The following is a 24,255-nucleotide window of genomic DNA, read 5'->3' as shown; positions in this document are numbered from 1 at the left end:
AGGCATGGACACTGGATACTTTTTATGTACATAGTTTTATTTAATGTTATATTTAATGTTAATGTTGATTATGTAATTATGTTAAATTTTTGTTAAAAATGTTTACCCCCCTACAAGAGGCAAATACAATGTATATAGTTTTATTTAAAGGGGCTATATGTAAGCCTCTCTCAGACTAACGGCATGCAGTCCACTAACAACCATAAAACCCAGGCTCCACGTAAGGATACAAAACAACAATAAAGGTTTATGTATTGAAGCCTATCAGACCAAACAGGTTCAGATGATGCCAAGTAAGAAAAAAGTGAGCATTAGTAAAGCTGGAGAAACACAGAGAAAGTCTGTTGTAACCGGTGCAAAGTTATATCGCTTTCCACGGTGAGTGCTTGCCTCTTCCACACTTCACCAACTAACGCCACCCATGTTACTATCCTGTGTACCACTGTTCATTTAGCCTGCAAGAAAGGATGTAACAGCAAAATGCAAATGTGGAGCGATTTGTTTACTAACGTTAGCCTATAGTGATGCAGCCAGGAGCAGCCAGCTGACACTACAGTGGCTCAGACCTGCCGCTGTTTTCTTCGTAAAGTTTAGTTTATGTTTATTGTGGTTTTACCAATACTCAGGTACACAGCTTCTCCACCTCTCAGTTGCTGGAACTAACGTGACCCACATAACATAAAACACTGCAACAAAACGGTCACAACACCACAGAGGAAGAGCCATGCACTAACACTAGTTACAGTAAAGTTACTTACTGTGGTCTAACTTTTATAAAGTGTGACACAATCTCATTATGATATCCATTCTAGCTCACTAACCATTTCATTATCATCCAATACATGTAGCTGTGATCACATTGCTGAGACTCCAGTGAAAGATAGACAGAAAGTAAAGTTAGTTACTGAAAAGCAGCTGGTGAGCTAACGATGTAGCACATCAACTTACAGTTGATAAAACTATTACTGTAATGTTGTAGTGGGAGTTTACCTGAGTTTCCAGCTCTGTTTGTTCTCCCTGTCTGTCTACAGACACTGTCGTTTTACCTTTTTTCGGGAGTATTGAGCCAATATGCGGCTCGCTGCGCCGAATTAAAGCCTGGATGCTGGTGTCCCTGCATTTATTGTGGTATTTCTGTATGAAAGTGGTATTGTTTTGGATTATGCTCTCTCATGAGTTCAAGCGAGCACTTGTACGAGCACACACCTGGTTGCAATCTAAGAACCGCACCGCTAGTGGAAACTCCATAATGCCCCTTTAATGTTATATGTAATGTTAATGTTGATTAAGTTATAATGTTCAGTTTTTGGTGAAACTGATTTAGGTGTTAGGTAATTTGGAGGCTGTAGTTTGTGGTGCCACTGAATTTTAATAGTATATAGTTTGTTTTATTGTTTTATTATCATGTTACACTGAGAATTGTTTCTGACATTTTGTCATTTTGGAATACTCTTCCGGCGCCGGCGCTGATCCAGTAGCTCCGTATGTGTTGTGTTGTTTTTAATACTTTAAGTGTGTTTTTTTTTAACTTTAACGTTAACTCTTTATCTAACACTAGCTGTGTAAAACTTTATATATACTATGGATACAAGTACAAGCCTTCGGTTCTGTCGATAGTGATGGGGAATGTGAACTGTCTGACCAACAAGACAGACGAGCTGGCTGCCCTTGTGCCTCTCGGAAACCTGGCTAACCCAGAACACCCCGGACACTAATGAGAGCGGACCGGGACTGTGGGGGCAGCGGCAAAAGCAAAGGAGGGGGGGCATGGTGAAGGAGATCGTGTGCAACCGTACTACATGCCTAGAGAGTTCTCCCACGCCATTGCTGTTGTTGTTTACATCAAGAGACTCATTCATCGCCATCTCCGGGGATTTCAACCACGTGACACTGGACGCCACACTGTCAGACTTTCACCAGTTTGTAAGCTGCCCCACCAGGAAGGATAGGACATTAGACCTCCTGTATGCCAACGTGAGGGAAGCTTACATTGCCACTTCTTTGCCCCCACTGGGAAAGTCTGATCATAACCTGGTCTTGCTCACGCCACAGTACAAACCACTGATCCAGAGACAGTCCACGACCAAACGATCCTTCAGGAAGTGGTCTCCTGAGGCAGCGGAGGCTCTGAGAGACTGCTTTGAATGTACTGACTGGAGCGTCCTGCAGGAAGCACATGGTGAGGACATCGAGGGGGTCACACGCTGCACTTCTGACTACCTGAACTTCTGCATGGACGTTGTGATCCCCACCGGTACGCTGCTTGCATGAAAACCATCACAGGCAGCAAGAAGAAGTGCAGTATTGCAGGAGAGGGGGATTCTGGGAGTGCAAACCAGCTAAACCTGTTTTTTAACAGGTTTGATACTCCAGCTCCCACAACCAGCGATGGCCCACTTCACACCACCATGTCCATCACCACCTCAGACTGCAGACCACATCCACAGCATGTCTTCAACCTGAGCCTGCAGCTAGGGAGGTTCCCAGTGCTCCGGAAGACTTCATGTCTCATCCCAGTTCCCAAAGAAAAACACCCCAGGGAGCAGGGTGACTTCCAGTAGCACTGACTTCACACATCATGAAGACCTTTGAACGGCTGCTGCTACATGTCCTCAGACCCCAGGTTCACCATGCACAAGATCCACTGCAGTTTGGATACCAGGAGAAGGTGGGCGTGGACAAACTGCTGCACAACACCTTCATCGGGCAGAGGAGTGTGTTCAGTGGCAGACTGCTGTTCTAGCCCAGCTCCACCAACAGACTTAAAAAGTCTTTCGTCCCCCTGACCATCAGACTGTACAACAGCTCCTAGTCATGGCAGGGAGGACATCTGTATTCTTTACTTCCATCTGCACTCCATTTGCACTGTTTACTGTTTTTGCACTGTTTTACTGTGGCTACTGTGTTATAAGTTATTTTATTCTATCTATCTGTTGTATCTGTATGTTCAGAGTCTGACCATCAACACGTGTTAAGATGATTTAAAAAAAACATCTAAAGAAATAAGCTGGTGACACAAATAAAATTAACGTCAAAGATCTGTGAAAATCTTCACGAGACCAGAAAACTTCTTCCTAATTTAATCTGGAACAATAGGAAGCCAAGACTTAGACCCTCTTATATTTACCTTATGACAGAGGAGGGCTACAGTTGCCAAATCTAGAAAGGTATTATCGGGCTGCTCAGTTGAGGAACACAATGTTTTGATTTTCGAAAGATGTTTTCATGCCCTGGTTAGAAATTGAAAAAACTGTCCTCAAAAGGTTTATCATTGAATAGCTATCTATACTCAGCATCTTTTAAAACGTTTAGAAAAAGCACAGCTAATAATTTTGTAAAGAACACTATTGTGGTTTGGCATGTAGTACAAAAGATGTTGGATGACTCCCCAGGGTTGTCCTGTTTCTCCCCAATCTGGGGTAATGATAACTTCACCCCGGAGAGGAACGACATGGGTTTTAAAGTATGGTTGAACAAGGGTTTAGTAAAACTACAGAATGTATATTAGGATAATACTCTAATGTCATTCAATGAGCTAAAGGTAAAGTTTAATATACCGTAGAAACACATTTTTAAGTATTTACAACTTAGAAGTTTTATTCTTGCACCCCATTCAGTGCAACAACCTCCATTCTCCATTTTAGAAACACGTGTTAAAAAAAACTGTTTTTGGTAAAAGACTGGTCTCCCGGTTTTATAACATGTTGGTTGAAAACCATAAAGAAAACTCTAATGGAAAACTGAATGGAGTAAAATTTGTTTAAAAACACACACGCAAACCATCAACACTCGATTGAGAATGACTGGATAATGCAAACATACATCGCCCCTGTACAATTAAATAAATTTGATCTTAATATACTTGATCTATGTTATAAGTGTTACAGTCGCCAAGGAAATGTGAACAGATTCAAAAATTTTGGCGCTCAGTGTTAAAGTATATCTCTCAGATCACAATTTTCCCTTTACCTTTGGACCCTAAGTTATGTATTTTAGGGATTTATCCAGATGACTGTAATTTATTTAAGGAAAGAAAAATGGTTCACCTTTGTTTACTACAGGCCAAACGATGTATTGGAGGACTTCTGAATTTTACAGCATTTGGAAGATATTTCTGGAACTGGTGAGGATTGGTGATATGGAGGAGGCAGTGGGAGTATAAGATAATGAAAAATATCTAATTTGTTGCTGGGTGTGTACGCTGTAACGTACTTTAAAAATACTTTTTCCCCCTTTTTTTCTCCTATTGTTTTTATTACTGTTTTTTATTACTACATCTGTTATTTCTATTTAATATGCATAGCACAGTGATTGGTTGACTAATCAGTGCAGTTTAATCTTATTTATTTCTATTTTTAATTTTTGCTATCTACATTTATTTTGGACCTTTTCAGTATTATTAATATTTTAATTATTAATTTCATTACCGCCATATGCCGTTTATGATATTTTAGCTGTTGGATGTTGTTATAATAACATAAAACACATAATTTCTTTTTTTTAAAGTTTGTCATCCTCCCTGCAGTCACATTAGTGAAGGTTGAAAGCAGCTAGATTTTCCATTAACCCTAAATTTGTGATTTGCTTAATAATAATTGTCTTAAAAGTTGAATTTTGTGTTTTATCAAGTGACATGTTTTCTTTTTACCCATCTTAATCTGACTGCAGGTCCACAAAGGGATTTCCATATTACATTGAGAACAAATCTGACACACGCACAATCTGACATTTCACAAAGGTGAAAACCTTTGACATAATTAGAATAATTATATTAATAATTAGTAGTAATGACAGTCAGACAAGAGAATAATGTTTTTTCCACTGTATATTTAATATTATTATAGTTTATACTAAAACACGTTATATTCCTTTTACTTTTTCATTGCTGAATATATATTTCTTTTTTTAACAGTGAACTGGTTTTGAAGTCATTAGTGGTCTGAGGGCTCCTCCTCTGGTGGCTTCATGTTACAAGTGTTCAGGCACTGAGGGGTTTTTGTTCAGGTCTGCTGATGGTTTGTGTTATTGTGACTCTCTGGCACAGTAATACACAGCAGTGTCTTCAGGCTGCACATTCTGTCCGTTTAGAGTCACTCTCTTGCTGGAAGAGTCTAAGGAGATACTGAACTTGTTCTTTAGGGAATCTTTGTAGAATGTGCTGTGTCCAATATGACCGCTTCCTATCAACTCCAGTCCTTTCCCTGCAGGCTGTCTGATCCAACCTGTACGATAGCTGCCCAAAGAATAAGAGACCTGACAGGTGATGGTCAGACGTTGACCTGGCTGCACAGTCACAGAGGCTGGCTGTGTCAACTGTTCACACTTCACACCTGTTAAAAAAAGAAAATGTTTAGTAACAAATGATCAAGTTATACTGCAAAAGAAGAACTGCTGACTTTGACAAATCCAGAGAGACTCACATCCAGCTGCCAACAGCAGCAGCAGAGCTACAGAAAACATGGTTTATGTTGAAAGTGACGTGCTGTGAACTCCACTGACAGCCTGATGGGAAGTTTTTATAGCTGAGGAAGGTCACGGAGTTTGCATAGAATCAAACACATGAAGCATCAATGTTGGTCTAACTGGAGCCAATAGAAGAGTCTGTTGACTGTTATTATATCTGCAGAGTGAAAACATGCCTGGAAATCACCTCTGCTTTACATATGAGGTTTTAATTTCATTACACACTCATTTCTAACATTTTGTAAATTTCCCTGACAAAATCAAGATATCCATGTGATTAATTTGTCATTTTCCAACTCAGGGTTACAAAATGAATGAATGAATAAAATTCAACTGATCTTAATTGTCATTGTTTTAAAAACAATGAAACACAGTTTAGCAGCTTTTATGGATGGTTTAAATAGCAAAATTTAAAATAGCTTAATAATAAAATCAGGTCTCTAATAAATGAACACAATGGGGTGCTACTATATTTACAGACATTGCACTTCCAGTTCTTGGGATAGAAGACTATTGTAAGTTGTAGCTCTTTCATGCTACACTCACATGGAATACACAGTATGTAAAAATATATAGATTTAGAGTGGATTAAAATTTTAGGGGAATTGTTTGAATTTGCATCCGGGGGAAAGGTAAACAGAAGAGACGAGATAGTTTTGATAATGTGGTCAACATGTTGACAAAAAGATAAACTTGACATCTGGGGAACATTGTCCACAAACATTTATATGAGCACCAAGCATTATTGATGTAAACACAGAATCTTTGTCCTTTCCTCTTGCTGAGTCTTGAGTTATGGCAGCGCAGAATATCCTTATTGCTTCAATTACTTTCTTTATTTGCTGCAAACAGAAGAAACAGTGACAGCAGTCATGATTATGTAAATAGCAAAAGAAGAAGGCTTAAAGAAAGAAAAGTAAGAAAGAAAACTTAAGGCTGCTGTTTGCAGGTTTGCCTAAAATACTTTTAATGGTTTCAGTGTTTGCAGATGACAAAGAGAGAAACTTGGAGCCTCAAGAGGAAAAAACAGCTTCTCAGGAGCTGAAACCTCTGTGACTAAATGCAAAACAACCCAAAACTATTTTATCTTAGCTGAAAACTAAATTAATTTAAACATTTTAATTTTTATCACCACATTGTACCTTTATCTGTGTCTGATTGTGTCAAAAATAAAAACAGTCTTAATCAAATATCATGCTGTGTGGCTTATAATTTTTGTTTGGGTTGTTATAAGATATGAAAAACATTTCTATATAAAGTATTTATCTCAATATATTCAAGTAAATTAACTTTATTAATAATAGTAAATAATCAAGTTAAATGCTGCCATACTTTACTATTCAAAATGTGCTGAATCAAGTTAACACCTGACTTTTTTTTTAGAGTAGAAAAGTATCAACTATCACAGTATCCAGTGTACATGAGCAGCAGGAGTGTTAAGTTTTAGTTCAGTCCAGGGTTCAAGTGTCAGTCAGTTAAGATCAATGAGAACACCAGATCTGAGTGTCTCCTTTTAGAAACAGAGAGAAACTTGACACTGACTGCCCTCTAGTGATTTTATGTCAGAAACTGCAAAAACATTTTTCACTCTCCTATTGATTCACTTTAGATTCCACATAATTTACAGACCTCATTGTGTCTAGATGTATCGAAATAGTATCTGCAGAAGTTTGATTTCAGCTACCAGATTGTTTTGCTGTCTTTGGCAACAATATTGTAGTACTCGAGACCGGTTTTGGCCTTAAGACCACTTTTTGATGGTCTTGGTCTTGATTGCTCTCAGCCCCCATAAGTCTTGGTCTTGTCTCTGCCTCGATAAACTCTGGTCTTGGTCTTGACTTGGTCTCAGTTTGGGTGGTCTTGACTACAACACTATTTGGCAGTTTTATGTGGTGATCTTTATCGTGTGTTTTGTTATGTGTTTAATATTTAGCGCATATATCTCTCTCTCTTTAGGACTTAATAATAATAATAATAATAATATATATAATGCGCTATTCACAAAACGTGTATTGTAAAATATAGAATGTAAAACAATAAACGCAAAAGAAATATAAAAATGATATATATGGTATAATGTATGTAATATTAATATTAAGAAAATAAGTCATGCTTGGGCTCTAACAGCTTGAAAGATGAGTACTCTAGGATTTTGTACAGCTGCTCCACCAACTCCAGTCACTGTGAGTCTCGAGCACAATAATAAACAGCAGAATCTTCAGTCTTCAGACTGTTCATCTGCAGATACAGCTGCTGTCTGCTGTCGTCTCTGGAGATGGTAAACCGGCCTTGAACTGACTGAGAATAGTATTTGCTGCTACCACCACCATTACTGATAGCGGCAATCCACTCCAGTCCTTTTCCAGGAGCCTGTCTGACCCAGTGCATCCCATAGCTACTGAATGTGAATCCAGAGGCTGTACAGGTCAATCTGTGGGATTCTCCAGGCCTTTTAACCACTGGTTCAGATTCTGTCAGAGTCTGACCATCAACACCTGTTAAAACTAACAAGAAAATAGTTACTTGCTGTAAGCTGGCAAATTTATGAAGACAGATTCAACTCATGATCAGTAAAAATCATCACCTGCCCAGCAGACAGTTAAAAGCAGCAGTCCTGTCCTATAGTCCATCATGTTAAACTGTGTGTCCACTGTTCTCTGTCATCCTCTCTGCAGTCAGATAAGTAGAGGTGGAAGATATCTGAGTTTTGCATTGACTCCTCCTCACAGGGAGGAGAGAGTTGGATTCAACTTGGTCATGATTTCTGTGCATTGAACGTGGACAATTACCCAATTTGTATTGTAAAATGTGACATGAATTTAATGTTTCTTCTGAGTTTGAAGAGAGGAATTTTGTGAAGAATTTTGTTCTATTTTTCAAAATTTGACTTTGTTCTAAAAAAAATAAATAAATATCCATTTTGAAATTGTATTAAATACCTCATTTACATTGTACTTAGATGAGATGTGAACACTTATTTAATCCGGCCAGTTGCCACTTGAACTTTCATGCCGGTGTACCAATGCAACTCTGTGAATCTTACCATCACTAGCACACATACTGTATGTAAAACTCCTGAAATTGCTTTAGATTAACTTACTTATGTCAGAAGAAAATACATTTATTTTGAAAAGTTTATCAGTGATGGCCATTTCAACTCTCCTCTGTCCTGCAATAAAAAAATAGAAAAATGTCAACCAGAATTGTTTTATTTACACCTAAATGTGTTTTTAGATCATTATGTGCTATTGGAAGACTTGGATTGATATTAATGTTCTTAAAATGTTTATTACATTATAAAAACACATTAACAAAAATCAGCATTCCAATAAATGTTGAAATACAGAATGATTATAATGTTCCCAGTCGTGGAGAGGTAGTAATTTTTCTATGACTCTCCTGTAATTGTCTCTTACTGTGTCTCTCAGGCACAGTAATACACTGCTGTGTCTGTTTTTAAATCTACGAACCTCCTTAAAATATTATGTAAACTTGATCCCTGTGAGAATATGTTTACGGTGACTTCCTCCTACATCACATTCTGCTTTTACAGTCAAATTCAAATGTCTAAAAGCAGCATGACACAAAAAACAAAAACAAACAAAAAAACCCAAGCATTTAACAATATGACAATAGTTATTTAAGACGTAATTCCATGACCACAAAAACTGCTGAGTAAATTTAGAAAATGTGATTATTTTTTTCATGATAAGTTTTCATCAAAGGATTTTGATTTTAAGGGGCTTTTTGGAGTTTTCAGCAGCCACTAGGGGTGCAGTTCTAACATTGCAACCATGAGCGAACATAATCCGAAACACAACCGCTTTCATACAGACATCCCACATTAAACGTGGAAACACCGACATGCTGACTGTAGCTTTCTCCAGACATGTTCAGGCTCTGTTACTTCAATGTTCCCGGCTCAGGGGCAGAACAACACCCGCTCCATACCTTTCATTCAGTGCAGAGAGACACCAGCATATTGGCACAGTACTCCCGGAAAAAAATGCAGTGTGACAGTAGCTACAGAATAGTGATGTGAGAATAGATCCTAAAGTATTGATATTTCTGATACCAAAGTTTCCTGCTATGGGATCGATACTCATATACTGTAAAAGGATCAATATCTAAACACAGTCAGTTTAGATCGCAATAAGTAACTTTACTGTAGTGTTAGTGGATGGGTCTTCCTCTGTGTTGTTGTCACCGTTTTGTTGCAGTTGCCTTTTGTATAATATATGGGACACGTTAGTTTCAGGGTCTGAGACCGTGGAGAAGCTGTGTACCTGAGTATCGGTAAAACGACAATAAATCTAAACAGCACGTTACGAAGCAAACAGTGGCAGGTCTGAGCTACTGTAGCGTTAGCTGGCTGCTCCTGCCTCACATCACTATAGACTAGAAAACAAATCACTTCACATTTGCTTTTTACTGTTAACACTAGAACCGCCAACGGGTCAAATTTACCCGCAGCTGTTTTTTGATTGTATGTATCTTTTTTTCAATATAATATTCAAGTCCCCCAGTCTCTGACTTTCCCTAAAAGTGTCTTATGTAGCACCCCCTATTGTTAAAAAATGTCAATATAAAGCCATAAAAAATGAAGGTGAACGACCTGCACGGTGAAGACAATGAATAAAATAGAATAAACATTCGGTAAATGCCTGAAATATGGGGATGGTGTTTATAGGAAATGCACAGCCAATGTGCTAAATGTTTCCCAAAGTGTGTTGGAGCAACATGTAGCAGAAATAATCACAAAATCACGGCATTTTTATAGCTGGTAAATTTAATCCGCTATGGCGGTTATAGGTATACAACAAACCCTGGCGGATCTAGTGTTAAATCCTTTCTTGCAAGGCTAAATCAACACTTTGACATAATAAACTGTGGTACACAGGACAGTAATATTGGTCACATTAGTTGATGAAGTACGGAAGCCCTAAGCGGCCATCAATTAATTTCTTTTTTTTTTACTCCGTTTACCCGTGATAATTTTCTCCAGATCTCGAGATAACGAATGTTATTATCCCATGATAACGGGATACTTTTCTCGTGATCTCGAAATAACAAATCAGTAGTTTAACACAGGGATGTAGTCTGAGAGAGCTTCGGGAGCCTGCACAGAGCTGCATCCCGACCCGGTGTCCTCACAATTAGAGCAGAATAGTGGCTGATGCAAGCAACAGTGAAAACAGATGTGTGCCTCATTTGAGGTTTGAGCCCATTGACAATAAGGCGGTGAAAATTTGATTTATTAATAAGTGATTTCATTGAAAAGCTACATACAGCCCCTTTAAATAATATGTTCTCCTAAAATCTGACAGCTTCAAAGGAGTTACATAATGGCTTCACTTTGTTGACTTTTTAATTATGTTTAATTCAGAATTTCTAAGATAAAAAATACATCTGATTGTAAATGTAAGATTGATGGATGTACATGTTTATTTTTATTTTGTTTTGTTACTGCAAACACAAGTGAAGTGAATAATAATATTAATTCATGAATTATTGAGTTTGCTGCAGTTGGTTATGAGGATGCCACTCAAAAATAAAGTTTCTTATTTTCATCTTCCCACCCCCAAATGTGTTAATAATGTGAGAATAAAGTTGACTAAATAAAAATAATATTTACTGGTAGCTAGGGTTGGGTATCATTTTAAATTTTAGGATACCAGTGATACCGATACCAATAGAGTACTTAATTTGATACCTTGCATAAAATGCCACCTGTTGAAGCCATAGTAGTTGATTGGCAGCCTATTATTATTTTTATTGTTGTTATGGACAAGCAAGGTTATCTAATTTATTTTTTCTTGTTTCAAATGACTGCTACATAAAAAGTATTGGGAAAATGTATCACATCGCTCCTCATCCTAATTAGGTCATCCTCACTGGTAATATTAGCTTAAAAGGAGAAAGACTACAGCTTGGGAGTTATTTTATATTTGAATGAGAGGAGTGAAATAGTTTAGTGACCAAATAAGTTGTGGGAAACAAATTTAAGATGAAAATTATTTTGTTAACTTTCGATCAATAAACTGAATTGAAAGATCTCTGCGAGTGCTTTTTCCTTTAGTGGTGAGTCGCAAACCTGCAAAAAGACGACAGTCACAAGTATAAAACAAGAAAGCAGTCTGTTTAAACAAGTCACTAAACTACACTAAAGATACAAACAGAGGAAAAGAGAGGCTGCACATCAAACCCTAACTCTAACAAAAGCACTTAATTGATGTGATGGAACACAGCAATCGATCAGTGATAACTGATGTAAATAGCAAATAAAAATTTACAGAGAATTGTTAAATGATACCAGAAGATGAAACCAACAGAAATTCAAGCTTGTGGTGAGAAACTTGCAACAGTGACAAACATGCCTGAGACAGCAGCCGAAGGTGAGCGGCTGTTAAAATCACACATGGATTCGGGCGTGCAGGCCCTTTTAATACAGTTTAGTATAGTTGCTTCAGAAGTTAATAATCAAAAGTTAAGTATCCATTAGTGTCCAGAGAAAGAATGTATTAATGTATGTGATTTCTTGTAGCACTCCAACTCACAGAGTAGCTACAGATCATTCTGCGGAGAGTATGAAACACATGCACATGTAAACCAGATAGACCTTTAGATAGACCTTCATTGTGAAAGTGTTGAAGTGGCCGATGTCGTCCGCTAATTTGAAATGTTGGTGGTTCGATCCCCAGCCTCCCGGTCTGCATGTCAAAGTGTCCTTGGACAAGATACTGAACCCCATTGCTCCCGGTGGCTGTCCCATCAGTGTGTGAATTTGTTCTTTTCTGTTTCTGATGAACAGTTGGTCTTAATCTCTGCTCATAAGTGCGTGAATTGGGGGAATGTGATGAAGAGTAAAGTGCTTTGAGTGGTTGAAAAAGACTAGAAAGGCACTATACAAACACAGACCATTTACCATATATGACTGTTGCAACACTTGGCCCAGTGCCTGAAGGTGTAGGCTACGTCCGCACTGCACTCAGAATAAATAGAAGCGACAGCTGCAGAAGTTCACAATAATTGTCTCTGGACGGAAACTGTTTGCTACTGCTAAGTGAGGTCATCCCAAACTGGTTTGAGAGCCAGCGCAATGAAATCTAAATCTAATCCACTTCCTTAGCTAGCCGTTTTTGATACTTTTTGTATTTCTAAGGGAGCATCTTGTCGACCGGACCTGTGCTACCACACCTCACTTACTCTCTCTGTGCCTAAAGGAATTCTCTTTGTTCAGGTCAGAGATTCAGCATGCACAATGTCAAACAGATCCAGCAAACTGGCGGTAAATTGCCTGAGCTCAACCAATGAGGATATGAATAAGAAGCTATCTCAAAACATGGTGCCTCAGGAGGAAATGAACTAGGGAACTGAAACCTGTGTGAAGATATGCAAAAAACAACTGTAGTAATCATGAGAAGGTGTTCTGGTTTATCTGTCAAATAATGTATATGAAAGTGTTCTTTTATATCAAAATTAAAAAGAGGAAACAAAATACTAGACAACTTGGACAATTAAATTAGTGGACAGCTAAAAGACTCTTGGGTAGTCTTTGCATATTGTAATTTTAAGTCCATTCAAAACTCCTGCAAACTAAAAAATGTATGTAGACTTCTAAATCTCATGTTAGTCAATAAGCAAAATCATTGAACTACACAATGCAGTTTATTATTCAGGTACTGTCTTCTCTGATGAGTAATTTTAATGAAGCTCTGTTGTGGAACAAACAAGATGCCTATTTAGTAACATAATTTCTGCATTCATCTCTCTGTTTAGAAATATTTTTAGTCAAACAGTAGTGGATCTCACTTTGTGTTTGGTGTAAGATATCGTGTGAGATATCTTTGGTAAAGAAGAGTACGGTAGGATTTTGTACAGCTGCTCCACAAACTCCAGTCACTGTGAGTCTCGGGCACAATAATAAACAGCAGAATCTTCAGTCTTCAGACTGTTCATCTGCAGATACAGCTGCTGTCTGCTGTCGTCTCTGGAGATGGTAAACCGGCCTTGAACTGACTGAGAGTAGTATTTGCTGCTACCACCACCATTACTGATAGCGGCAACCCACTCCAGTCCTTTTCCAGGAGCCTGCCTGACCCAGTGCATCCAGTGGTTGCTGAATGTGAATCCAGAGGCTGTACAGGTCAATCTGTGGGATTCTCCAGGCCTTTTAACCGCTGGTTCAGATTCTGTCAGAGTCTGACCATCAACACCTGTTAAGATCATAAAAGCACATCAAATGAAATAAGCTGCTGAAAGAAATGCTCTGTAAAATTAAGACCTGTGAAAATGTTCACCTGCCCAGCAGACAGTTAAAAGCAGCAGTCCTGTCCTATAGTCCATCATGTTAAACTGTGTGTCCACTGTTCTCTGTCATCCTCTCTGCAGTCAGATAAGTAGAGGTGGAAGACATCTGAGTTTTGCATTGACTCCTCCTCACAGGGAGGAACTAGAGTGGATTTGGATGTCATCTTTCCCTACTGAACTGTTTATCAACTCAGTAAGTCAACCCATGGTTTCCCAATCCAGACACGAGCATCTTCACACAAAAGAGGCGGTGTAAGCAGCCGATGACTTATCACAATTGACAAGTCTACTGGCAGCAGAATGTCATATTTTACAAGCAAAGAATATTTACAAATACACAGTCTGAGTAACACATCTGCAGCTGACACATGCAGGAAGACAAAATAGCTGATAGTGTGAATGCCTACAGGTGTAGTCTATAAAATGAATGTGTTGATTTGATACGTTTTAATGGAATGCATGTCAACTTTAGCTTTGTTCTTTCAGCTTGGCTGTGTGTCGGCCTTTCTATATTAAAAGCCTCGGGCACTAGATAAGTGGTTGTTCCAACTCTCGTCACTTCAACAATTAGATTAATTTATTTATTTATTGCTCTGAATTAACATCATAAAGCAACGAAACAAAAACTCCATTCATGCTATAAAATGTGTTCAAATAGTGATCAAAAGACTGAATCTCAACATTTAGGCTACTGAAAACTCCACCACATTACCTGTGCCTATAGCAAAAGGTGTAGCGCTCCATGACCAGTCTCTATAATACAAGATAGCCACACACATTTCAAAGCAGTAAGTAGGCTTACTGTCACATTTTAACAACCTACAAGTAGCCTACAAGGATTTAGTAGCCCATACTTCAGTCTCTGTAGGATGATTTGACTATATAAAAAGCTCTCTGTATCACATCAGCTAACAGAAAAGCAGCCTCTAAAACCATCTATTGGATCTCCTATGAATGGTGATGTAATTTTCCAAGACATCTGATTGGTTAGTAGGCAGTGTTTTTATAGAGTTCATCTCTTATCTGAACCTGAACCTACAATTACATACATTTAATTGTCATATTACAGAAGGATTGTGAAATGAAATGAAGATTTTAGTACCCTTCTGCTACAAAGCAGACAATATATATAAAAAATGTAAAATGGTAAAACAGAAGAAAACTATATTGCATGGAGCAATGCTGGATGAAATTGAATTTAATATTCACATAGCCACACAAGCTGCTCTCCAGTCTTGTTGTGCGACAGCAGATACTTCTCTTTCCAGATGGCAGCAGGGTGAACAGGCTGTGGCTCGGTGGATACTGTCCTTTAGTATCCTTTGGGTTGCAGGCACCTCACCTCACTGATGTTCGAGAGATGGATACCATTGATCTTCTGTTTTAATCAATGCTGCAGAGCCCTCCGGTCCTGGGCCAGTGCACATCCCATGGCAGTTTGTGATGTTTCCAGTCAGATTTCCATTGCTCCTCATAATAAATACAGCCGTTTATGAGCTTTCTTCACCAGCGTGGAGATGTGACATGATCATGTCTTTTTTGGTACATGGATGATGGTGGTGTCAGTTGGAAAGACTCCTGAGACAGTGAGATATTATCAGTCCTGATTTAATCATATTTACACTCAGCAGGACTTGTCTCACATCTGCTCTGGATACTAACTGTGGCTGGTTCTCTGGAGGTGGAGTATACTTTACAGCTGAGTCTTTGTTGAGGAGATCAAAGCGAGCATAAAAAGTTCATCTGGTAATTTGACCCCACACATGATGGAGGTGACCCTGCTTTTGTAGCCTATGAGGTTTTTGATCCCCCGTCACATATCTTTGGTGTTGTTGGTGTTGAGGTCTCTCTCAGTGTTGTTTGCTTCTTTATCACCTGACCTAAACCTTTTTTGTCTCGGTAAAGAGCCCTCACCTCTCCATTCACCCAGGCTTTGTGGTTGGGGAATGATTTTACCGTCTTTGTGATCACCACATTATCAACACATTTACAGATGTCACTGATGATGTATATTCCTTGAAGTGGAGGAAAAGCAAATGAAAAAACAAAAATGTAGAGAAAATTAAGGGAGCTACTGGTTGCTGCGTCTACAACCTCCCAGCCCTCATTAACACTGCCATCACATGCAAAGCACTCACCATAGCACACGACCCCGGTCACCCACTAGACTCATGTTTCACTTCACTCCATCTTTCTGCAGACACAGATCTGTAAAAAAGCACACTACATCTATTCTTTCTAGACATTTCTTTGCAATGATAATTAATTGATTACTTAATTATAGTTTCTTCAAAGATGAAAACCTTTCTCATTCCACTTCTCCACTTTATAGATCCCTGCTGTCTTCTTGGCTTTAATGAGATACTGACAAGTTGCCGGACCCTCCCGGACAGTGAAACTGCACATTTTCGAATGGCCTTTTATTGTGGCCAGCCTAAGGCACACCTGGGCAATACCCATTCTGTCTGATCAACATCAACTTGAAATGCCACACCTGTGAGGAGGATGGAAAGGAGAAAGTTCTCACTATCACAGATTTTGACAGATTTGTGAACAAGAGAGAAATTGAACATTTCTTTCAATAAAACTACAGTTTGTGATGGAAAGAGTGAGATTTTCTTGCTGTTCCGTTGGTTTGTATTATGGAACAACATGAATCTTTTTCATCATTATTCATGAACTCCTGAAATAGAACTATATATTTCTATAAGAATGGAGAACGAGGGATGGAGGCGTTCTTTCACCAGCTGTAAGTAGCTACAGCCATTAATTTGTCACAGTCTAAGATGCAAAGAACATTGTCGTCAACTGCGAACATTTCTACATATGATTTATTGAAGCTTCTGCAGCAGCAGCAAAGCGACATGAAACTTACAGAAAGAAACTCTGGCACCTGCTTTCATTGATGCTTGGACTCATTGGGAGAAAGTGGCGTTAACGTAACGTTTTGTAACTGCTACTGCTCTTATAAATAGGCTACATGTGCAGAAAAAAACGCTGTTTAAAATTCAGAATTTACTTGCTTTATTTTTTATTTCAGCCGGTGGTGTTAAGAAGTGTAACACACTTCTTGCTGCTGTTCTGACAGGCTACAAAAGAAGAACTGCTGTAGTAGATGTAATCAAGCAAGACTCTGATTTATATCATGACCAAAAAAAAAGTGTCTTCAGCCAAAGACTCATACACTCAAAGTGTTCCAGTGAGCGGCAGAGGCGCTCATTCCTGCTGGTGGCCATCAAACTGTTTAAGTCATCGCCATTTTGTCGCAGTATGGACATTAATTTGTTGGGCTTATGGTCTAGACCAAACATCATTGAGTATGGTCTAGACCTGCTCTTTTATGAAAAGCGCTGTGAGATAACTGTTGTTGGGATTTGCTGCTATATAAATAAAATTGAATTGAATTGAATTGAGTTAATGAAGACATTTAACCCCTAGTTGCTCCAGAGGCATGCGACCTCTGACATATATAGCAATTGTAAGTCGCTATGGATAAAAGCATCAGCTAAATGAATGAATGTAATGTAATGTAATAAGTAGTGGTGTGACAAGTTCTCATACACTCTTGATCTTGTGAGATCTTGCGAGAATAAATTATGACAATATTTCTCATCAGGTAAAAAGCTGTTTGACTCACGCAACTGACATTTTCAAATACTGTCAACATAAACATAAGCATAAACATCTCATTAAGTGATGATGTTAGTCTGGTAATATTCTGACTTTTTCTGCACATGTCAGAGACCACAGATGTGTGGGAGGGACTCTGAATGTGCAGAAAATTTTGAACATGAGCAGAAAAGCTGCTGAAACACAGGAGCTAATAAAGTTCAGGAATTTATAACTAAATTTAAATTAAATAATTTATTATTGAGGTGAAAACATGCCACAATCACATTTAAAGAGGTTACTTCCCCAAAGAAACACACAAAAGAGAAGGGAAGACTAAATCATGACTCAGCAGGGATGATATTAAATAAGTTGATCTACAGGAGAAACAGATGTGATAGCACCACAGAATGACTGACCATAAACTGGAGCAAAAAGAATAATCAGAATTTAGGAAATAAAGTGTTTAATACTCAAACTTTCCATATAATTCAGGACGAAAGACTCATCACTCCCCTAGTAGTAAGTGGACTGCTGAGGTCTTGCTGGTTTTACTAACTGGACTTTTTAATTACATTACATACAGATTAACTTCTGCACAGTGCAAATACCTGTAACAGTCTGGCAATTAGTCATATGAGAGACTGGACAAAGAACAATTTTGTGTGGATTTTGTTTTTGTAGAAAAATAGTTTTCATAAAAAAAAATTGTGTTCAATCCACAAATCACGTGGAAGCTTTTTATATATAATTATTACCAAAATGTACATTTTTGTATCACATGTGTGATATCAATTGGTGTCCTTATGAAAACACATTTACACTACAGTTTCATCACATTAATGCTAAGCTAAGCTGCAGAAAACATGGTTTATGTTGAAAGTTGAAAGTGACGTGCTGTAAACTCCACTGACAGCCTGATGGGAAGTTTTTATAGCTGAGTAACAAGGAAGTTCACTGAGTTTTCATAGAATCAAACACATGAAGCATCAATGTTGGTCTAACTGGAGCCAGTAGAAGAGTCTGTTGACTGTTATTATATCTGCAGAATGTGGATAATAACATGAATCATGGTTAATGTAAAACATATTCATTAAAGTCAGTAAAAGGAAAATAAAAAAAATAAAAAAAACAAGATCTTTTTTATTGTCCATCACTTTGTTTTTTCATCTTCTTTAAGCATCAACATACAAGAACACAGAAGAAGAAGAATTAAATATAGTGTTACATTTATTTTGAGACTTCATAGTTTGAATGTTAACTACTATCAGGAAGTAACTTCACATGTCTTAGTTAACATATGTGGAAGGCTGACTCTTGCTGGTTGTTGAATATTTGTGCAGGTCTGTTGGTGGTTTTGAGACTTTATAGTTTGAATTGACTACTATCAGGAAGTAACTGCGCATATCTTGTTGACGTATGTGTGTTGCTGAGTATTTGTGCAGGTCTGTTGGTGGTTTTTGTCACTGTGGGCCGACGTACACAGTAATACACAGCTGTGTCTTCAGGCTGCAGATTACTTCCTTTTATAGTCACTGTTCCAGCAGAAGTGTCTCTGCTGTAGCTGAACTTGTTCTTCAGAGCATCATTTTTGTAAAAGTCGCCTCCTCCCCACTGATGAAAAATCCAGTCCATTGGTTTTCCTTCACACTGTCTGATCCAACCTGTTGCATAGCTGCTATCAGTCAAAGAATAACCAGAGACCTGACAGGTGATGGACAAAGACTGTCCAGGCTGCACAACCATCGTGTCTGGCTGGATGAGATCAATACTGTTCACACCTGTGGAAACAGAAATCAACATTATCTCCATCAGTCATCTGACTATTCAGTGTTTCTAATGTGTTTATTAGTGTGAATCCAGCGAAAGCTCCTCACAGGATCCAGCTGCCAGCAGCAGTATCAGAGCTGCAGAGAACATGTTGATGTTGAAGCTGAACTGATGTGAGCTCTTCTGTCCTCTCACTGACACACACACACACACTTCACTTCCTTATAAGTAACTTTTATTTGCATACTGTTGAATAATCGTTTCAATTATTATTATGTAAAGCAGTTGAAGGTTTAAACAGTGTTTCTTCTCGATTGACCAGACTAGTGTGAGAAATAGTTTTTTATTTAAAAAACATACATTTTGAAAGAGCTTATATGAGCTGCCTTTGGGGATGGTGTGATAGACAGCTAAATGAATAAATGTAAATTTGTACATTTTTGAAAATGGTATTGTTTGTTTTCCAGCACACCTGTGTGTCTGGTTTGGATGTATGTGACAACTGATATTTTTACAAGAAGAATTTTGGATTTGAAACCTGATGGCAAAGTTTGTTGAATGCCCAGACTTTTTGGTGAAGCTCATTTTTTTTTCTTTCTAATATTTTTTAGATCCACCTGTATATTCTGCCATGATTTGATTTAATGTAGAAAAACCTCAACAGTGAATCATAGAGAGGGTTTTAAAAGTTTTCATTGCAGTTGAAACATGCAGGTGTTACTGTGAGTTATGACAAACTGTCCCAACACACTGACAAATATATTTGTATTGATGAGGTGTATTTCAATGTTAATTTGCCTTCATTTAATGTCAGTTAATTTAATGGATCTATCAGCACACTAATGATTTGATGAGATCTGATTTTTTACTGATCTCAATGTACTTAGACATAAACATGCATACAGCTAAGAACAGCAACAACAATGACTGAAAACCTGTTTGCTCCTCTGATCTCCTTTGTCAGGGTGCTGGAACGCTCCGTGTGCAGTACCAGCACCTTGACATTTTACTCTTTGGCGTACCAGGAAATTTTCTTGCGTACCGGGACTTCTCCCAAGATGCCGGTCCTCTCCTCTGCCTTCTCTTTATCAGGTTCTCTGGGCACTACGTGACGGTCACCTGTTCCCGTTCTCGCCTGCCTGCTAATCTCTGTCAACGGAGAGAGATGGGGGAGAAGAGAAGCTCGGGTGCCTTTGAAGCAGCCTTGTGCTGAATGTAGCTCGCCAAAGTCACTTGTCGTGAACCGACCAATCACAGCCTGGATGGAGAGGGGCATTTAAAAGTATGGACACATAGGTGTCATTTACACTGGGGACACTGGGGACGCTGGGGACATCAGTTTCAAATCAGAATGTCTCCATCACTTTTTGAAAGCTTTTGTTAAAAATGTTCTTAAAAACAACTTGCAACAAGAAATGTTGAATAACAAATGAAACAATGCAATTGAGATATAGAAGAAAGAAATGTGCATGGTCCAAAAGCTGATTACTGAATTATATTCCATTATATTTTTATATTTTGAATTGTCTACTGTCACCTTAATTTTGTTTCCCTTCATATAAATAAATTTCCTTGTGTTCAGAATGCAGGAAATTAAGTGGTTAATGTGCAAAGTCGTTAATTAGTTATTTACTAGTTTCATCATGTGGTTGAGGATAGTGCGGGGGGATGGGGGGAGTACTGTCACCCAGTTTTTTCCACTTCAAGCACTGGACATGATTGTACAGAATTCTGTCCTCACTCCTGAAGTCCTCCACTTCGGCCTGACGAAGCTGCCTGAGTTTAACTGTAAAGCAGAGTTTTGTTGTTGCATGTGCAGAAGGTTTTAGTTGGAACATGTGTCCTCAAAAGCTGATACGACATCAGATCATGAGATCAGGATCAGAGCTACAGAGAACATAGTGGATTATGAGGCTGAAGTGATGTGAGATCTTCTGTCCTCTCACTCGATCAGTTCAATTCAATTAAAATGCTTTATCTGCATAAATGTTATCAGAACAATATTGCCAAAACTTCATGGAAAATACAAAAGAACAATTCAATTCATACAGTTAAATAAATAAAATACTGTGTATGTTTAATGAACTGTCACTTTTAATCACTTTCTCACACACACATTTCACTTGTTTATGAGTGACATGGACTCTTTCAAATCACTTGGACTATCTTTTAACATCAAATAATGTTTTACTACACCTGTTTGTTATTTTGTCATTTATACGGTTGCCCCTTTGCTCTTATGTATTTCCGCACCACATGCTTTTATCTACTGTTCATATATTTTCATGTTATTTATGTTTTATGTTTTTAATCTGTTTTAAATGTACATAACTTCTGATTTTACTGTAAAGTGTCTTTCAGTGTCCTGAAAAGCGCTATAGAAATAAAATGTATTATTATTAATATTATTTATTTGCGCATTGTTAAACAATTTTAAATTTGATTTAAGTCAGTTGAAGGTGTGAACAGTGGGTCTCCTCAAGTGACCAGACTAGCAAGAGAAATCATTATTATCATCATTTATCTTTTTTATGAAAGGGCTTATATGGACTTAAATGTCAACAAGATGGTTAATTTAGCAAAGAAATTTTTTATTATAAATATTTCTTAAAACTGAAACTCAATATTGTATGACACAACGTTTAAAGCAAGTTTTCACCGCAGCTGAATTATGTTGTAATTACAGTAAGGTTGTCTTCTTATAAATGCAGGTGTTGCTATGTGTCATGATAAACTCTCCCAACACACTGAAAAATACATTTGTATTAATGAAATGTTTTACATTGTTAATTGGCCATCATTCAATATGTTTTCAAAGCCCTGACGTGCTTCAGTTCTTCTCATACAGAGATGAGTGCTGCTCAGTTTTTGTACAGCTTTGCAGTCTGGTGTGTCACTGTGGCTCTCGTTCACAATAACAAACAGCAGAATCTTCTTGTTTCAGACTCTTCACCTCTAAATACATACGATTTTTGGACGTGTCTTTAATGATGGAAAACTGGCCTTGCAGACTGGGCAAATATTTGTCTTACTACAGTAGCACTTATTTATTCAGTTTCCATCACAACGTCTCAAAAGCACAAGAAGAAATCTTTATCTTGAAATCTATAGTAGATGGGAGATGTGTTATGTAAATGAAATTAGGGTTGTGGTGAAGCGAGCTCACAAAGGGTGAGAGTATAAAACTCTAGATCAGTCCAAAGTGACAGTTAAGATCAGCAGATTTTTGACCCATATTTTCACCGACTTCAGATGCCAAATAATACATATGGCATGTGGCTGTATTTTTGTGCATGTATTTATTTTATTCAAAACTGGACAATGATTTCAGCAGATTTACTGTCACTGGCTGTTCTGAATGAAGTGATCATTACAGACATTTATTCCAGCTGTGACAGCATGTGGCTCGTATTGTTTTCAACTCCTGAGTCTGTTTGTGTGTCGCTGTGTCAAAATGTGTTCCTGGAGACATCTACAGCGGGAACTACCACAGAGGTGATTTACAGTACTTTTCAAGTCATTTTGTTATTATTAAATAGTATTAATAAGTCAGACATAGAAATGTTTTTGGGAAAATGTCCGCTGTATATTTAATATGATTATATTTTATACTAAACTTTGTTATATGCCTTTAACTTTTTCATTGCGAAATATGTATGTTTCTCTCCACTCTGGTTTGACCCTCAGATTTTTAAATAGACCATTACTTAATAACGTCGTATCAGTCGGTTTTCAGAGTGTCCTTCTTCTTACTTGCTCACTTAATAAACAGTATGAGAAATGTGCATTATCATGGTTGATTCTGTTCTAATACTGCAAATTTGAAGAATTTAAACCTTTCCAGCTCTCAACATTATCAGTACTCTATCAGTACTATTACCAGTATTTATTCATTACACTTCTGTCGCAGCTTGTAGTATAGGCTACTTTACACATTTTCATAAACCAATTTCTATTTTTCTATTTTCTATTACTATTCGGGGATCGATAAAGTATTTCTGATTCTGATTCTGTAGAAGCCACTTGTCTCTGTCCAGCCTACGGTGTGTATGTCAGTGATTTAGTTTCTGTCCTTCACTCTGCAGCAACACATATGTAGACATGAAGACATCAGTTTTGCATCGACTGCAACACTTTTTCATATTATTGTTTTGGAGATGAGTTTTTGATGTTCTTCAACTTATTCTGTTAATTTCTATTTAAACCATGTTTAGTTCCAGCCGCTCATTAAATTCTGCAGCATTTTGTTGACCATTGTTATGTAATGATATATTATATTATTGATATATGGCAATTTTGAAATAATCTATTCAGAGCTGGACATTAACTGAAACATTAGTAACACATTAGTAACATCACTTTGTTTTTTAAGAGCAACATAAGCTGGTCCTTTCTGTTGGTTTGTGTGTGCTCTGTCATCGTGGTTTTAATGTCAATATGACATAGTTAAGAGAGTTGATCATCCTGAGGCTGGAGATGTGACCACTGATGATCCACATGACAAGTACAAGTGCAGTCAGCAGGACAGAAGTACACTGCACAGACTGAAGATTTCCATCAGGATAACACGGGGACAGGCAGTCAAGTCTCATTTAATCAATTATTATTTGTTCATTTAAAATAAGAAGTTGTTTATCCTTCCATGTAAAATGATATCACATCCAGAGACAAGATTGTTGCATTTTTATCATTTAACCGGTAAATAGAAATAAAGAGTCTGTATGGCTCATGTTAAGTTGAACTCAAGAATCAATAATCTCTCTAAAATATCTGGTTTAATCAAAGAGAGTATTTGTGCAGGTCTGTTGGTGGTTTGTGTCACTGTGGAGTCACGTACACAATAATACACAGCTGTGTCCTCAGGCTGCATATTTAGTCCTGTTAACTTCACCGATGAAGTTGAAGTCAATGTGTAGTGAAGGAACTTGTTCTTCAGAGCATTATTTTGGTAAATGCCTCCTCCACCATATCGATGTAAAATCCATTCCATTGGTTTTCCTTCACTCTGTCTGATCCAACCTGTTGCATAGCTGTTATCAGTCAAAGAATAACCAGAGACCTGACAGGTGATGGACAAAGACTGTCCAGGCTGCACAACCATCG

The 24,255-nt window shown here is 37.8% G+C and overlaps 3 gene segments (V, D, J or C); all 3 read right to left on the bottom strand.

The window, feature by feature from the left end:
* Positions 1-5,022: 5,022 nt before the first annotated feature.
* On the bottom strand, positions 5,023-5,645 carry LOC119917673. The segment is given in 2 exon segments: positions 5,023-5,330; positions 5,421-5,645. Coding segments are annotated over 2 exon segments (348 nt in total).
* Positions 5,646-13,340: 7,695 nt separating this feature from the next.
* Positions 13,341-13,812, bottom strand: LOC119887450. The segment is given in 2 exon segments: positions 13,341-13,679; positions 13,764-13,812. Coding segments are annotated over 2 exon segments (366 nt in total).
* A 4,935-nt stretch (positions 13,813-18,747) lies between these two features.
* Positions 18,748-19,352, bottom strand: LOC119917667. The segment is given in 2 exon segments: positions 18,748-19,163; positions 19,260-19,352. Coding segments are annotated over 2 exon segments (459 nt in total).
* Between the last annotated feature and the right edge of the window lie 4,903 nt (positions 19,353-24,255).

Source organism: Micropterus salmoides, unplaced genomic scaffold, assembly GCF_014851395.1.
Source record: "Micropterus salmoides isolate LMB-PRFRI ecotype aquatic unplaced genomic scaffold, ASM1485139v1 Ms_hic_scaffold_10, whole genome shotgun sequence".
In the NCBI taxonomy this organism is placed as follows: domain Eukaryota; kingdom Metazoa; phylum Chordata; class Actinopteri; order Centrarchiformes; family Centrarchidae; genus Micropterus; species Micropterus salmoides.
The sequence above is the reverse complement of the archived record's forward strand: the minus strand, read 5'-3'. Positions and strand labels throughout refer to the sequence as shown.